Source organism: Symphodus melops, assembly GCF_947650265.1.
Source record: "Symphodus melops genome assembly, chromosome: 8".
In the NCBI taxonomy this organism is placed as follows: domain Eukaryota; kingdom Metazoa; phylum Chordata; class Actinopteri; order Labriformes; family Labridae; genus Symphodus; species Symphodus melops.
In genome coordinates this window covers 28,937,406-28,955,184 of record NC_136698.1, presented here as the reverse complement: position 1 = coordinate 28,955,184, position 17,779 = coordinate 28,937,406, and the positions used below count along the sequence as shown (strand labels likewise).

The window sequence follows — 17,779 nt, the reverse complement described above, 5'->3', positions numbered from 1 at the left end:
TCTATGTATAGACTCAAACATCAACATCCCACATGACATTATACAGCATCTGTCTCTCTGCAGTCTGGCCTAACCTGTGTGTGTGTGTGTTTGAGTGTGTTTGCGTGTGTTTGCGTGTCCTCCAGGTGCCTCAGATGGACGTCTGTGTCTGATGCTGTGATTGTGATGAGGTGGAGACTAATTTAACTGCTCATCAAAGCAGCACATCACCCCCACCGATGGTGTGTGTGTGTGTGTGTGTGTGTGTGTGTGTGTGTGTGTGTGTGTGTGTGTGTGTGTGTGTGTGTGTGTGTGTGTGTGTGTGTGTGTGTGTGTGTGTGTGTGTGTGTGTGTGTGTGTGTGTGTGTGTGTGTGTGTGTGTGTGTGTGTGTGTGTGTGTGTGTGTGTGTGTGTGTGTGTGTGTGTGTGTGTGTGTGTGTGTGTGTGTGTGTGTGTGTGTGTGTGTGTGTGTGTGTGTCAGACACATATGCTTCCCAGTGTGCAGTCTGCTTGTGAGATGATTTAATGAGCTGCATAAGTGGATTGGGTGGAATTTAGGACTTGGCGAGCAGAGCAATTGGACAGGAGAGGAAAAGACACACACACACACACTCGCTGACTGGAAGTCACACACGGGGAATACGGGCCTCTCTAATTGCCCACATACTATCCATCTCATTTTTTACCCATCCTCCTCCCTCATTAAACACATTGCCTCGCAGTTTAGTCGTGAAAATAAAAGTGAAGACGGAACCAGCTCCCTCAATGACGGGCACCGCTCATCATTAGCTCGATCTGTCGGCGTGGCTGCAGATTGTGACGCGTGAGGTACAGGAACAAAGAAAGGAAAGGGGCTGAACGTAGTGACATGGAAGACACATTTGTTCACTGTTTTAGCACAGGCATGATGCCCTCTGATTCATTCAATTAAGAGCTTTCCAGACCTTTACCTATCAGAGCGCAAAGCAGCACATGACACGAGGTGAATACACCACTGCTGCACGACTGATAGGCATTCTATTCTTATGTTTGTAACATGTTTTGATATCCAATAAAGATATTTATATTACACTTTAAAAATAAGTTTTCTTTTTATCGCTGCGAAACTGACCATGCAGCAGGACAGCCAGCTGACCACGTCCATCGTCCTCCATGTCACGTTTGATCACGTGAGAATCTGTGAGGACAGCAGGTTTGTGGTCTAGTGGTCTGAGTGATGAGTTAAAAACAGAACAATATTATTTAAAAAGGTTTAAAAACAAAAGCATCTAAGAAGGACCAAAAGCTGTGTTAAAAAGAAAAGTCTTTTTTTTAAACAGTGGATTGTGGAGCCCTCAAGGTGTCAGGGAGGGCATTCCACAGACGTGGCCCTATTTCCCATGGTCCTGAGTCTGGTTCCGGGTACGTGGAGGTTTGAGTGAGTGGAGCAGTGGGAGCGTGTTGTATTTTGTGGGTTGAGAAGTTGTTTGAGGTACGGGGGGGGGGGGGGAACATGTCCATGGATGCATTGATGTGTGAGGAGAGTGTGAGTAGATGATGGGGGTGATGTGCTCATGTTTCTGCACTCTCATCAGGATCCTAGCTGCAGAGTTTTGGATGTACTGAAGCCTCTGCAGGCTCTTGCTCAGGATCCTGATGAGAAGTGCGTTACAGTAATTCAGTCTGGAGGAGACAAAGGCATGAACCAGCTTTTGTGCATCTGAGAGGGAGAGAGTGGGACGGAGTTTGGCAATGTTATGGAGGTGGTAGAAGGAGGTCTTGCAGAGGTGGTTGATATGGGATTCAAAGGTGAGCTGGGGGTCAATTTTTACACCAAGATTTGTGACTGTTGATGAGAGGGGGATGTTGGAGCCAGAAAAGGTGATGCTGGTTATGGATGATGATTTGGTCTGATGAGGGGTGCCAACCAGGATGGCTTCAGTTTTCGAGCTGTTGAATTGGAGGAAGTTGTGCTCCGTCCATACCTCTATCTCCTCCAGACAGGTGGTGAGTTTTGACGGGGATGACTGTGAGGTTGAGGGAGGGGCTGCAGCTGTGGCATTTACATAAAGCTGTGTGTCGTCGGCATAGCAGGTGACCAAGGGGGATGAGATAGAGGATGAAGAGCATGGGGCCGAGGACTGACCCCTGGGGGACACCAGCTGACAATCCCCCTGGTGTGTCAGGGCCTTGAGCTGCACAGCATGTTCTCCTGCTGTTCCATCTCATACAAGTCTTCTGTGCAGCAATAAAGAGGCTGTTTGTTTCATTAAGGAGCTTTTACACTCCAATGCATTAAAACCTAGAGATGTAAACACAGAGCCAGCAGCCCAGTGAACTTTGAACCCTTAAAGAGCATATTGCAGGTTAAAGACAAAACTTAACTAATCATAGGAAAATACGTTAACAATACTGTTTTTAAAGAAATTCTGAAATGAATAACCCACAGGGTCTCCTGGAGACGTTTTAGTCTTTGCTCTTTACTTCCACATTCGGCTGTGACGTAACATGAGGGAGTCCTGCTGAATCCCCGTCTGTTTAACATGTAAAATCATGGATCTGAGTGTCACTCCCGTCAATAAAGAGGAAGAAGACATGTATTCCTTTACATATAATGGTCCACTGGCTTATTATTCTGAACCTGTTAGATGTGATAGAGAGCAGAAACAGGCAGGATTAGAGGAATAACGGCCTCAGGAGAGAAGCTGTGGTGTGAGGAGAGACCCGGAGCAGGCGTCCTGCTGAGTGACAGGTGTCAGCTCGCCATATATGGGCGTGTGCTGTGTTCACATCAGCTTATGTAAAGTTTGTAATCACATTCAATCCATTAAAAAACAATTTGTAGAAGGTGCCGATCATTCACCTTTATATTGTATGGGAGCTGCTCGTAAAAACGGCAAATCTGTACAACGTATTACAGTGCCGCGCTGTGCGCGAGAGAGAGACAGAGAGAGAGAGAGAGAGAGAGAGAGAGAGAGAGAGAGAGAGACAGAGAGAGAGACAGAGAGAGAGACAGAGAGAGAGACAGAGACAGAGACAGAGAGAGAGATGGAGAGAGAGACAGAGAGAGAGACAGAGAGAGAGATGGAGAGAGCGAGAGACAGAGAGAGAGAGAGCGAGAGAGAGACAGAGAGAGAGAGAGACAGAGAGAGAGAGAGAGACAGAGAGAGAGAGAGACAGAGAGGGAGAGAGAGAGACAGAGAGAGACAGAGAGAGAGAGAGAGAGAGAGACATAGAACCCGATTTCACGGCCTGTGCAAATGCAGCACCATGTGTTTATTGTTTATTCCTGATGCAGCTCAGTGCTCACGTTGTTATAGAAAATACAGTTTATGTTGCAGGATGCTCCTGACGTGAGTTCACAGCGCACGTAATCCACACAAACATGCACAACAGTGCACACACACACACACACACACACACACTCCACAGTTTAATGCGTGCACATATATCAGGCTACTACAAAAAGTTTAAAGTTTTAATGTGACAGAGGACCGACAGACGTAAAGCTTGTGTTTCTGTTTGTTTCCAAACCGCGCGTTCCGTCTTTCCCCACTGCGCGCACACACACACACACACACACACACACACACACACACACACACGATCTCTTGCAACAGAGTTGGATTTATAATAAATCGTATGACTACATATATTAATACAGACTGTCCGGTGTCTATTACGCGCAATATAATATATAGAGAATATAACAGAGGATTCCAGCTGATCAAATCATTAAACGCTGCGTATATAATAATATATAATATTAATATTATATAATATTATATCATATTTGATGTTAAACAGCCAGAGATTTAAATTAATAAGGAAACGCTTTTGTGTCTGATGCCGAAATATTCAACGTGTCTGTTCGATGGTTTCTGAGGTTGTGGGAATAATTCACCAAAACACACTATGAATAATCAGCCACTTACACTGTGCACCTGAATGTGCTGCAGGGAGGCATCCTGTCTGTTCTCACTCACTACCACGTATCATTACACCTCTTTAATCATGTTTCAGCCTGTTTTTTTGTGCTTTAATTCTTTTGTTCTAAATGTTTGTTTGTAAAGTGTTTCATGCTCTCAGTATAAGACAAGTTCCCCCAGGGGCAATAAAGGCTTCATTCATTCATTCACACACGGACGCATAAAGCCGATCAAAGCAGAGTAACAGCTACACTAAAAACAGCCACTTTCTCCTTTAAATTAGAACACTTATGTTTTGAAGAACATACAGAAAATTGATGTACTTATTCTACAGCCCTTATCTGACAACATGAAGTGTTAATCTCAACTTTTTTTTAACCTGCAATATGCTCTTTAAAGCTCATTATTGTTTGACCCAGCGAGATGTGTTCCTCTCTGAAACCTGACGGGCTCTCCCTCTGTGGAAGCCCCAAAATATAAATTCTGTTTGCATCAGTTTGAGATGAGGGAGTGACAGACAGGCTGCCTGAGTGGTTCATGAGCCCTCTTCATAATGCTCTATGGTGATGAAGGTGACAGGTCCATCTGCTGCCTCTTTGCTGCCTCTGTCTCTGTGGTTTCCGTCGATCTCTCCCCTCGGCTGTTTGGCTTTTCAATGTTAGTTCAATGTGTGAGTTTTCCTCAGTCGATCCCTTGTGGGTTTCGTTTCCTCTGAAACTCTGCGGATTCTTAAATACTCGCTCCAAACGCTCCACCTATTCCCAACCCGCCCTCAGTCTCAAACCTCTTGGACGGTTATTCTGATGAAATACTTTGTGACAGAGCCACAAAGTGAATGAGTGTCAAAGGGTAACTAAGATTTTTCAAGGTGAAAAAAAGGCCCAGTTATCAAAAATGGTTATTGAAACATTTGTACCAAGTGAATCTATTCCATTGTATCAAAATGAAGGGTAGAAGGGCCGCAATTAACCGATACGGGAAAAAGGAAAGTGCCGAGGTGATAAAAGGAGGTGGTAGAGTGGAAAAAGGGAGAGAAAGTCGGTGAACCAGGGGAAAAGTGATGGGGTTCATATGCTGTGTGCGCTTAAAGGTGTTTGGGGAGAAGAAACGAAATATGAAGGAGTTAAAATCGGCATACAGAAGATAAGGATTTCCATCTTTTCTCATGGCTGAAGCAAAGAAAGGTCGGGATACATTCTCCCAGGATCCGGGTGAGGGTTAGAGTTAGGTTACACTTTCAGTTTTCCTTTGTGTTTATGTCCCTGCTCCCCACTGCACTGCTGACCTGTTACTGACCTGTAGTGTGAGACAGCGTCCCTCTCCTCTCAGACTGACTGTCTGCAGGTCACTGACTAAAACTTTCATAGATTCTGTCCCCATTATTCACCTGAGCTGTATTTCTGTCTTCACTTAAGATTTCCACAAAGACTTCTGTTTCTAAAATCAGCAGATGGAAACGGCTCCTCCAGTGACTTAAAGCTTTTCTTTGTAAAGAGTTTGGACCAGTGCTGTTAAACAATGATATATTATAATTTATTTAACTTTTATTTAACCAGGAAGAGAATTGAAATAAAAAATGTCTTTTGCAAGAGTGTCCTGCACAAAACAAGCAGCAACACAAGTAGCAGAGTTTCAGACAGACAAGGAGCAGCCAAATATAGAAATACAAAGAATACATTAAATACATCACAAATAAATCCTTGGGCAAATGAAAGACACAAATAGACCGAAATAGACCTACATTTTGAGCATCACATGTCAGAATCATCCCTAAACATCTATAGCCAGGTGTCTCTGCCTCCATGTCCGTTAACTTTCTCTTAAAAGCGTCCAACGACAGAAGTTTAAGTTTTAATTCATTTTGTAATGTGTTCCAAGTAAAGGGAGCAGCAAATTTAAACACCTTTTTCCAAGCTCCGTTCGGACTTTTGGAACAGATAAGAAGAAGAGGTCCTGGGTTCAAAGATTATAAGTATCCTTCTGACTGAAGAGGGTCAGAAGGTATGAAGGAAGCAGACCTAAGAGAGTCTTGAAGATAAGAATACTCCAGTGTTAAAGTCTGCGTAGGGTCAAACCCTAACCCTGATGAGTAAGGGATTTAAAGTTAGTGATGAGCCTCAGAGCTCCATAATACAATGTGAATGAACTGATGCTATACAAATAAAGATTGATTGAAAGTATCCAGAGCGTGTAAGCTTTGTGAGGAGGCATGCATGTATAAAACATCACCATAATCCAGCACAGACATAAAAGTGGCAGCAACCACCGCTGATTAATCCCCAGATATCTAATGGTGATTACTAATTGAATGGTTTGAACATGAAGTATTTTACATTTAAAACACAAATTGTTGGGATTTTATTTAGATTTTTTTTTTTTTACAGTCTTCAAGGAGTACGATGTAATTCTGACCCTGAGGGCCTGATTTACTAAAGGCGTGCGTGTCTTAGAACCTGTGCAAACACCTCTGGTCTACTAACAGCGTGCAGTGAGGATTGTGTCTTTCATATGAGCAAAACAACACGTATTGTCCCTTTAGTATGTTTGCCATAATGAATATGTAATGTGAGGCCCAGAGTGTAAAATACTTGGAGGAGAAACTGTAAAGAAGTTAATTTAGCACACACACTGAGATTTACCAAGCCAGGTAAAAACGGAGGTGAAGTATCTGAATTTAACACTTTAAAAAAAAAAAAAACTGACTCTCCATTATTCATCTCCTCTAAGTCTGTCTACACAGCCCATTTGAAGACATAAAGAACAACACCAGATTTGTCTTTGAGATGATTTAAAAAAGGTGATTCTGCAGCTTCATTTAAGGCCATGTGGGAGACTAATGTCAGAGTGATTTAAGAGAGCAAATCTTATCAAATGAAACTTTTGCAGCATGCTGTCTGTCTCTGCATGGATGCAAACAATAGAGAAACAAACAAATATGCACTTGTTGGTCCTCAATAAGTCTTTTTATAAATAGTGAAGTTTGCGATCGAAGTGCTCCTGAGAGAGGCTAAAGACACAAAAGGTAAATAAGAAGTTATTACTGTAAATGTACCATTATTATACGGGAGGCCGTGGGTTGGGTTAGGTGGAGGCCGAGCACTGACACAGAATGATCTGAAAACTCTTCATCCAAATAATCAGAGTATCTTCTTCTTCTCTCTAGTCCTTGACTAAAACAGCTTTTATACACAAGGGGAGGAGCCAGCCATATAAACATGTTTATAAGGTTAAGTTGCCCCCTGATGAGCAATGATGTCATTACAGCACTGTGCGATGTGGTGGCTTCTGCTCTCCGTCTGAACCGGATGACGCATGATTGGTCAATACTGCTTGGACCACAAATGTACTAAAAACAAAAAGCAGAACACCCCATAATATTGTGGTGTTATCCAGCAGTGAAGTTTCAGCCCACTTTCCTCCCGCGGTCCATTCACACATACAGGAGTCCGTCTGCGGTCTGTTCTGGGCTTCTTCAGACTTCAACTCATCACGATTCAGCTGCGGCCCTGCAGAGGTATTTTACATTTCTGTCCTTGGCTGCACCTTTGAAATGGATACAGAGCGACTGGCACTGATGTACCTGACCATTTATCTGTGCCCAGCATCGGCTCTCAGCCCCCCCACCCCTGTAGCTCCTCTCGTGCCCTCAGGCCTCGCTCTGCCCCTTCACGTCTCCAGAGACACCATATTCATTATTTACACTCAGGGTTTCTGTTGCCCTACAGCAGGGGCAGAGCTTGCTCTCTGTCCCCTGGCTTTTCTAACTCTCACATATGAGTATAGATTTTCCTTGGCTCTTTCTGTTTTTGAATTTGTGTTGTTCTCATCCAAACATTCTTTTTTCTTCAGGTCAATACAATGTTGTTTCATTCTGATGTCACACATTAACACTCTGATCTATGTAGATAAGGTGCACAGTCAACCTTTATTAAACACAAGAGAGTATCATACTCTAGTTTTCTACAAATGAAATGCACGCTGCAGTCTGTCAGCGTCAAACAATACTTGCTTTGGTCAATGGTTTTGTTTCCACATCAAACTGCTGTGGCTGTTGGGCAGCTGTGGTTCAGTGGGTAGAGCTGTCGTCTCTCAAACCGGAAGGTCGAGGGTTTGATCCCCAGCTCCTGTGAGCAACATGTCCAATGTGTCCTTGGGCAAAACACTTGACCCCGAATTGCTCCCCCTACTCCGTCAGGGTGTATGGGGATCGGTGCTCCTGTGTTTGACCGCTTTGACTGCAGTCATAGTGCAAGCAATGCCACTCCACTCTGCTCTGTTCCACATCCGCTTCAAGTCTGTTTTTGATGGAGCACGCTGCAAGCACACGTGAAGCTAGAATAAGAAGAATAAAACAACTGAACCTTTTCACTACAAGGTTTTTATGATTCTGTTCAACAATGCTTTCTTGCCAAACTGGTTGCTGCAAAGAATGTTTTATTTTTAATTAATTTTTTAAAATTTGACTTTACTATACTGATCCCCAAGGGAAAATTAGGTATTTTCACTCTGCTAACCATGCAACACACAGGCATACTCATGCATGTAGTTCTTCCTGTGATCTTGTAGTTCTCTGTGATCTTGTAATTCTCTGTGATCTTGTAGTTCTTCCTGTGATCTTGTAGTTCTTCCTGTGATCTTGTAGTTCTCTGTGATCTTGTAGTTCTTCCTGTGATCTTGTAGTTCTTCCTGTGATCTTGTAGTTCTCTGTGATCTTGTAGTTCTTCCTGTGATCTTGTAGTTCTCTGTGATCTTGTAGTTCTCTGTGATCTTGTAGTGCTCTGTGATCTTGTAGTTCTCTGTGATCTTGTAGTTCTCTGTGATCTTGTAGTTCTTCCTGTGATCTTGTAGTTCTTCCTGTGATCTTGTAGTTCTTCCTGTGATCTTGTAGTTCTCTGTGATCTTGTAGTTCTTCCTGTGATCTTGTAGTTCTCTGTGATCTTGTAGTTCTCTGTGATCTTGTAGTTCTCTGTGATCTTGTAGTTCTCTGTGATCTTGTAATTCTCTGTGATCTTGTAGTTCTTCCTGTGATCTTGTAGTTCTCCCTGTGATCCTGTAGTTCTTCCTGTGATCTTGTAGTTCTTCCTGTGATCTTGTAGTTCTCTGTGATCTTGTAGTGCTCTGTGATCTTGTAGTTCTCTGTGATCTTGTAGTTCTCTGTGATCTTGTAGTTCTTCCTGTGATCTTGTAGTTCTTCCTGTGATCTTGTAGTTCTTCCTGTGATCTTGTAGTTCTCTGTGATCTTGTAGTTCTTCCTGTGATCTTGTAGTTCTCTGTGATCTTGTAGTTCTCTGTGATCTTGTAGTTCTCTGTGATCTTGTAATTCTCTGTGATCTTGTAGTTCTTCCTGTGATCTTGTAGTTCTCCCTGTGATCCTGTAGTTCTTCCTGTGATCTTGTAGTTCTTCCTGTGATCTTGTAGTTCTTCCTGTGATCTTGTAGTTCTCTGTGATCTTGTAGTTCTCTGTGATCTTGTAGTTCTTCCTGTGATCTTGTAGTTCTCTGTGATCTTGTAGTTCTCTGTGATCTTGTAGTTCTTCCTGTGATCTTGTAGTTCTTCCTGTGATCTTGTAGTTCTCCTGTGATCTTGTAGTTCTTCCTGTGATCTTGTAGTTCTTCCTGTGATCTTGTAGTTCTCTGTGATCTTGTAGTTCTCCTGAGATCTTGTGAACCCGTTTGTACAGCTACTCATGGCTGTGCTCAACTGACCCAGAGGTTCAGGGTGTTTGCCGTCTGATGGAGCATCACTGTGGCTCTGAGAGAAAGCTGTGCACACAGACTTTGTGAAAATTGGCCTTGTCATATACGTCTGATATGGGATAAAGCTAGTCACTAGATAAAAGGTGGGACATAATGGTAGGTTAAATTTGATTGGCTTATTGTCTTACACAAAGCTTTTTAATTGGTCAAAAATGTGACCTCATCTCTGAGTGCACGATTAGTCATGAGATATTTTAAAAGTTTTACAGGAAGAGTTATCTGGATGTAAAATATTCAGCAGATTTATTGTGAACTAGATAAATGGTGGATCAGTGTTCAGCTCCACTTACTCCATGTTAGTTTGGATTTCAGTGGTTTCTGTGTAAACAGAGCATCCATGTCCGGCTGCCATCCTGCTGAAGGCTGTCTGCTGTTTGTTTGCAGTCATGCTGAGGTCGATTTTAACCATTCTGTGACCTTGGACAGAAACAAGCACATAGAGACCATGCAGAACATTTTTAATATATATTTATCTCTGTGAAGAGTCAATATAACACCACAGTTGTTGTTTTTACATTTGTGTAGGGGTTAGTCATTGCTACAGCTAGACTCAGACACTTCATTTCATCTGTAGCCAAGCATGTGTGCTAACGCTCTCTCTTTCTCTTCATGTGCGTCTCTATGGAGCAGGATGATGGATGTTCTGCCCGTGTGTGGACTGCAGCTCCTGCTGGCCCTCCTTCCGCTCCAAGCTGCTGTCTTTGGTGAGTCTTAGTTCAACTTTAGACGAGCTGTCTACACTGAACAGAACTGCACATATGCATGTTCACAGACCAGACTTTGAGACTTGGGGGGAAGAACTGGGTCACTGGGGTGGCCTGAAGTGATATCAACAATCATATGAATTAAAAGCATTTAGTCGCCCTTTCTATCTCTACAATACAGATCTACATACAACATGTAGATCAGTGATTCTCAGCCCGCCTAAGCACCGACCACCAAGTCCTCATGAAAAGCACAACTCAAACTTCTGATATTTGAGTTGTGCTGACAGTTACTACGTTAAATACTAACCACAGGAAATGCAAAGGAAGCTACCAGCAGCCTGTTGTAACACAGCCTATGAAAAGGCAAGCAGCCAATCAAAGTTCAGGGTTTTGAGGTGGCCAATCACATGCATGGCCTCCTCTGGTTCTGCAGCTGAACACATCGTTCAGCCTGTGAGCAGCAGATCTGCCAGATGATTCATGACCACTTTTAAAAATAGTTCAGGTGAAAATTAAAGTCGAGTATCTGATCAAAAGTCGTGAACGAAGCCGTCCTTCATGTCAGTCTGGGGTCTCCTCTTGGGGTGAACACTGTGGCTCCACCTGATTTTTACCTTCAATGCACAGAAAGGGGAAATAGATGCACAGTGGGTTAATATATGTACTGACATGGTTGTCCAGCCTGTAGTGGAGCGAAGAGGCTGAATGGGAGGTGGAGTAATGTAGGATGAATCAAGCGTGTCCTTCATCTCAGAGAGAAGCTGAAGCATGAATCAACTCCTGGTATCCAGCGAAAAACGAACGCTAGGACGACGAAAAGAAAACACTGATCACAAATTCAGTTCTCAGGTTTCTGTTTATGAAGTAGGTTTCCTCTTTAGTGGTCAAAGCAGCTTCAAGAACGACTTTATTGGACGACAAACAGAACTTATATTATATATATACTGTATATTGAACTGAGGCTCTGAGTCCAGAACATGCTGTTTCTGCAGTACACCAACATATTGAGTTTACAGATGTGCTTACTGAAGATCATTTCCTTTTTGAAAGAGGTGATAATGTGATTGTTTTTATGCTCACATTTTATTTACAATGAGCGGCTGCAGAGAGAGAGAGTGGGGAACAACATGTTTGAAGCCTGAGCGATGTCCCCCATCGCCAGGATTTTAAACGTCACCATCGGCTTAATTTTTCAATACTGAGGTTGGTGCTTGTGCTCAGTGGGTCAGTCCCCTGTGATCTGTGATGAACTCCCTACGATGAGGAAAAGATTTAAAATATCAATTTTTAGGCTTTTTGTACCTTTATTAGCCCAGTGGACATAGATTGAAATCAGGGAGAGAGAGTGGGGATTGACCTGCTGTAAAGGAGCCACAGACCAGAGCTACCGTTCGGACAGAATCCTTATTAAAGGAGGAAAGAAGAAAGGTGGTGGAGTCTGTGTCTACATCAGGGATGCTTGGTGTCGGGATGCAGCTGTGGTATGTAAACACTGTTCACCGCTGGCGGAGTTTATGATCGTAAAGTGCCGTCCTTTCTATCAACCGAGGGAGATTACAGCGACCCTGCTCGTCGCTGTGTATATCCCCCCCACTAACAACAGAGTCGAACAACAGAAACGATAGAGTCGATGCACTTTGGGAACTTTACAACGCCATCAGTGAGCAGCAGACAGCCCACCCAGACGGATTTTTCATCATCGCGGGGGATTTTAACCATGCAAATCTCAAGACGGTTTCACCCCATTTCCACCAACACCTGAACTTCCCCACAAGAGAAGGTAACACCTTAGACATGATTTACACATCTGTTAAAGGTGCTTACAAGGCGTCACCCCTCCCCCACATTGGCCACTCTGACCACATCAGTGTAATGCTAATGCCAGCTTACAGACCCAGGGTTAAAGTCACCAAACCAGTTCTGAAGCAGGTATGTGTGTGGCCAGAGGGGGCTTCTGCTGCACTGCAGGACTGCTTTGAAACCACAGACTGGGAGATGTTTAAGCAGGCAGCCACCTACAACAACCACACAGACATTGAGGAGTACTCGGACACTGTTACCTCCTACATCAGCAAATGCATTGATGATGTCACCACTACCAGAACCATCACCACCCGGGCTAACCAGAAGCCATGGCTGACAGGAGAGGTACGTGGGCTACTGAGGGCCAGGAACATCGCCTTCAGAGCTGGGGATGCAGTTGGCCTGAGAACAGCTAGGGCCAACCTGTCCCGTGGCATCAGGAAAGCTAAACATAGCTACTCACTTAAAGTAACCAGACATTTCAAGGACAGCAGAGACGTGCAGAGCCTGTGGCGTGGTATCCAGACCATCACGGACTACAAACCCAAGCCACAGACCTGTGACAACAACACCTCTCTGCTGAACGACCTAAACAGCTTCTTTGCCAGGTTTGAAGCAAACAATAGCATGCCCGCACAGAAGACCACCCCTCCTCCCCACGACCAGACCCTGTGCCTGACTGCAGCCAGCGTGAAGAGAACCTTCTCCAACATCAACACCCGCAAGGCTGCAGGTCCAGACAACATCCCTGGCCGTGTGCTGAAGGACTGTGCAGAGGAGCTCAAAGATGTCTTCACAGACATTTTCAACACTTCTCTGAGGCAGACTGTTGTTCCAACATGCTTCCAAATGACCACCATCATACCCATTCCAAAGAAGCCATCACCATCCACTCTCAATGACTATAGACCCGTTGCACTGACCCCCATCATCATGAAGTGCTTTGAAAGATTAGTCATGGCCCACATCAAATCCTCCCTTCCCTCCACCCTGGACCCCTACCAGTTTGCATACCGGGGCAACAGATCAACCGAGGATGCAATCTGCTCTGCTCTTCACCCAGCCCTCACCCACCTGGACTCCAAAGACTCATACGTCAGAATGCTGTTCATAGACTTCAGCATTCAACACCATCATCCCTCAGCAGCTGATCGGCAAACTGGACCAGCTGGGGCTCAGCACTTCCCTGTGCAACTGGCTGCTGGACTTCCTCAGCGAGAGGCCTCAGACTGTGCGGGTTGGCGGCAACGCATCAAAAACGTTTAGACTTTTAGACTTTAGACTTTTTATTTTATTGTCCCCGAGGGGAAATTCTTTTTCACCAGTATACAGTTTTAAGGGCAGCACGCCGACAGAGGGTGAACACAGGGAGATACATGTGGGACAACAGGACATACAGTGACAGGACATGCAGTGCATATGGTTATGGGGGGACCGGGGATTGGGACTGAGGTGGATTTTTATTGAGGGTTGTAATGACTGTAGGCACCAGGCTTCTGCCGTATCGCGCCCTCCTGCACAACAGGGACCTGTACCTGCGTCCGGAGGGCATGATGGTGAGGTCCACCATCCTGAGCACTGGGGCCCCCCAAGGCTGTGTGCTCAGCCCCCTGCTCTTCACGCTGCTGACCCACGACTGCACTCCATCCTTCAGCAGCAACCACATTGTGGAGTTTGCGGACGACACAACAGTGGTCGGTCTCATCTCCAACAACGATGAGACGCACTAAAGGATGGAGGTGGGCCAACTGGCCACGTGGTGCAAAGACAACAACCTCTTCCTGAATATCCACAAGACCAAGGAGGTTGTTGTCGACTTCCGGAGGGCCCCCACTCCCAAACCCCCCCTGACCATCGACGGTGCTGCTGTGGAGAGAGTGAGCAGCACCAAGTTCCTGGGGGTCCACATCAGTGAGGATCTCTCCTGGACAGCCAACACCACATCACTGGCCAAGAAGTCCCAGCAGCGCCTCTACTTCCTCCGTAAGCTGAAGAGAGCACGAGCACCCCCACCCATCATGTGCTCCTTCTACAGAGGCAACATTGAGAGCATCCTGACCAGCTGCATCACTGTGTGGCTGGGGAGCTGCACTGCTGCCAACCACAAGACCCTGCAGCGCACAGTGAAGGCGGCTGAACGGATCATCGGTGTCCCGCTCCCCTGTCTTCTGGACCTCTACGGCACCCGCCTCACCCACAAAGCAACCCGCATTGTGAGTGACCCCACCCACCCCTCACACAGCCTCTTCAGCCTCCTGCCATCGGGGAGACAGTACCGCAGCCTGCGGGCCGGCTCAACTAAACACCTCCAAGACCAAGGAGATGGTGGTGGACATCCGAAGGAACAAACCACATCTAGAACCTGTTTCCATCGGGGGGGTCGACGTGGAGGTGGTCAGGACCTACGGGTACCTGGGGCTGCAGCTGGATGACAAGCTGGACTGGTCGCCTAACATGGACACTACCTGCAGGAAGGGACAGAGCCGTCTGTACTTCCTGAGAAGGCTGGGGTCCTTCAACATCTGCAAAAAGCTGCTGCAGATGTTCTACCAGTCTGTGGTGTCCAGCGTCCTCTTCTACGCCGTGGTGTGCTGGGGAGGAAGCTGCAAGAAGAGGGACGCAGCACGCCTGGACAGACTGGTGAAGAGGGCCGGCTCTGTGGTGGGTACAGAGCTGGACTCACTGGTGACAGTGGTAGAGAGGAGGTCTCTGGACAAAATGCTTTCCATCATGGACAACACACACCACCCTCTGCACAGCACCTTCACCGGGCAGAGGAGCATGTTCAGTGACAGACTGCTGTCACAGTCGTGCTCCACGGACAGACTCAAGAACTCTTTCGTCCCCCTATAGGCCATAAGACTGTACAACACTTCACTGTCACGACAGGGAAGAAGCACACGGTGAACCCTGGACTCTTTTTTCGCTTTTTCTCACTCCTCATCTGCACTGCTGACCTCAGAGTCAGCCTCCAGTTGGACACTTTAACGCATATTGATAGTCACCTTACTGAGCACTGGTCACTTTAACGATAATCACTCTAATCATCTGGTTCCACCCTACTGTTGTGTTATGCTACATCTGTAATGGTTGACATGATCACCCTAACTAGGTCAAGTTTCACTCTATTGTCTTCAACACTTAATGCTAATCTGCTCCTCAATAGTTGGGTACTTAATTGGCAATCACCCGAATCATCCCTGGTCTCACCTCTTTGTTTTAGGACACTTAATGCTAATCACTGCTCACTGTTTTAACGACTGTTTAACGACTGTACTCACACCTCGTGCATAAGCTCAAAGATCTCTGTACATACACCCAGCACACACAGCACACATGCTTCTCTCATGCAAACAGCGCACATGCTTCTCTCTCCTCACAGGTTAGGTACACCATGCTACATAAGTTTTAAATCTTATGCTAATGCCTTAACTCTTAGTCACATAGGACACTGCAGGACTGCTTTGAAACCACAGACTGGGAGATGTTTAAGCAGGCAGCCACCTACAACAACCACACAGACATTGAGGAGTACTCGGACACTGTTACCTCCTACATCAGCAAATGCATTGATGATGTCACCACTACCAGAACCATCACCACCCGGGCTAACCAGAAGCCATGGCTGACAGGAGAGGTACGTGGGCTACTGAGGGCCAGGAACATCGCCTTCAGAGCTGGGGATGCAGTTGGCCTGAGAACAGCTAGGGCCAACCTGTCCCGTGGCATCAGGAAAGCTAAACATAGCTACTCACTTAAAGTAACCAGACATTTCAAGGACAGCAGAGACGTGCAGAGCCTGTGGCGTGGTATCCAGACCATCACGGACTACAAACCCAAGCCACAGACCTGTGACAACAACACCTCTCTGCTGAACGACCTAAACAGCTTCTTTGCCAGGTTTGAAGCAAACAATAGCATGCCCGCACAGAAGACCACCCCTCCTCCCCACGACCAGACCCTGTGCCTGACTGCAGCCAGCGTGAAGAGAACCTTCTCCAACATCAACACCCGCAAGGCTGCAGGTCCAGACAACATCCCTGGCCGTGTGCTGAAGGACTGTGCAGAGGAGCTCAAAGATGTCTTCACAGACATTTTCAACACTTCTCTGAGGCAGACTGTTGTTCCAACATGCTTCCAAATGACCACCATCATACCCATTCCAAAGAAGCCATCACCATCCACTCTCAATGACTATAGACCCGTTGCACTGACCCCCATCATCATGAAGTGCTTTGAAAGATTAGTCATGGCCCACATCAAATCCTCCCTTCCCTCCACCCTGGACCCCTACCAGTTTGCATACCGGGGCAACAGATCAACCGAGGATGCAATCTGCTCTGCTCTTCACCCAGCCCTCACCCACCTGGACTCCAAAGACTCATACGTCAGAATGCTGTTCATAGACTTCAGCATTCAACACCATCATCCCTCAGCAGCTGATCGGCAAACTGGACCAGCTGGGGCTCAGCACTTCCCTGTGCAACTGGCTGCTGGACTTCCTCAGCGAGAGGCCTCAGACTGTGCGGGTTGGCGGCAACGCATCAAAAACGTTTAGACTTTTAGACTTTAGACTTTTTATTTTATTGTCCCCGAGGGGAAATTCTTTTTCACCAGTATACAGTTTTAAGGGCAGCACGCCGACAGAGGGTGAACACAGGGAGATACATGTGGGACAACAGGACATACAGTGACAGGACATGCAGTGCATATGGTTATGGGGGGACCGGGGATTGGGACTGAGGTGGATTTTTATTGAGGGTTGTAATGACTGTAGGCACCAGGCTTCTGCCGTATCGCGCCCTCCTGCACAACAGGGACCTGTACCTGCGTCCGGAGGGCATGATGGTGAGGTCCACCATCCTGAGCACTGGGGCCCCCCAAGGCTGTGTGCTCAGCCCCCTGCTCTTCACGCTGCTGACCCACGACTGCACTCCATCCTTCAGCAGCAACCACATTGTGGAGTTTGCGGACGACACAACAGTGGTCGGTCTCATCTCCAACAACGATGAGACGCACTAAAGGATGGAGGTGGGCCAACTGGCCACGTGGTGCAAAGACAACAACCTCTTCCTGAATATCCACAAGACCAAGGAGGTTGTTGTCGACTTCCGGAGGGCCCCCACTCCCAAACCCCCCCTGACCATCGACGGTGCTGCTGTGGAGAGAGTGAGCAGCACCAAGTTCCTGGGGGTCCACATCAGTGAGGATCTCTCCTGGACAGCCAACACCACATCACTGGCCAAGAAGTCCCAGCAGCGCCTCTACTTCCTCCGTAAGCTGAAGAGAGCACGAGCACCCCCACCCATCATGTGCTCCTTCTACAGAGGCAACATTGAGAGCATCCTGACCAGCTGCATCACTGTGTGGCTGGGGAGCTGCACTGCTGCCAACCACAAGACCCTGCAGCGCACAGTGAAGGCGGCTGAACGGATCATCGGTGTCCCGCTCCCCTGTCTTCTGGACCTCTACGGCACCCGCCTCACCCACAAAGCAACCCGCATTGTGAGTGACCCCACCCACCCCTCACACAGCCTCTTCAGCCTCCTGCCATCGGGGAGACAGTACCGCAGCCTGCGGGCCGGCTCAACTAAACACCTCCAAGACCAAGGAGATGGTGGTGGAC

General features: G+C 46.5%; 1 protein-coding gene across 1 annotated transcript in view; it reads left to right on the top strand.

Annotated features, from left to right (window-relative positions):
* LOC306827731 (neurocan core protein-like) overlaps window positions 1-17,779 on the top strand; it is a 136,423-nt gene that overhangs the window by 17,506 nt on the left and 101,138 nt on the right. The window contains 1 exon segment of the mRNA XM_079349748.1: window positions 10,274-10,347. Coding sequence (XP_079205874.1) covers window positions 10,275-10,347 — 73 coding nt within the window. The 5' untranslated portion in view covers window position 10,274.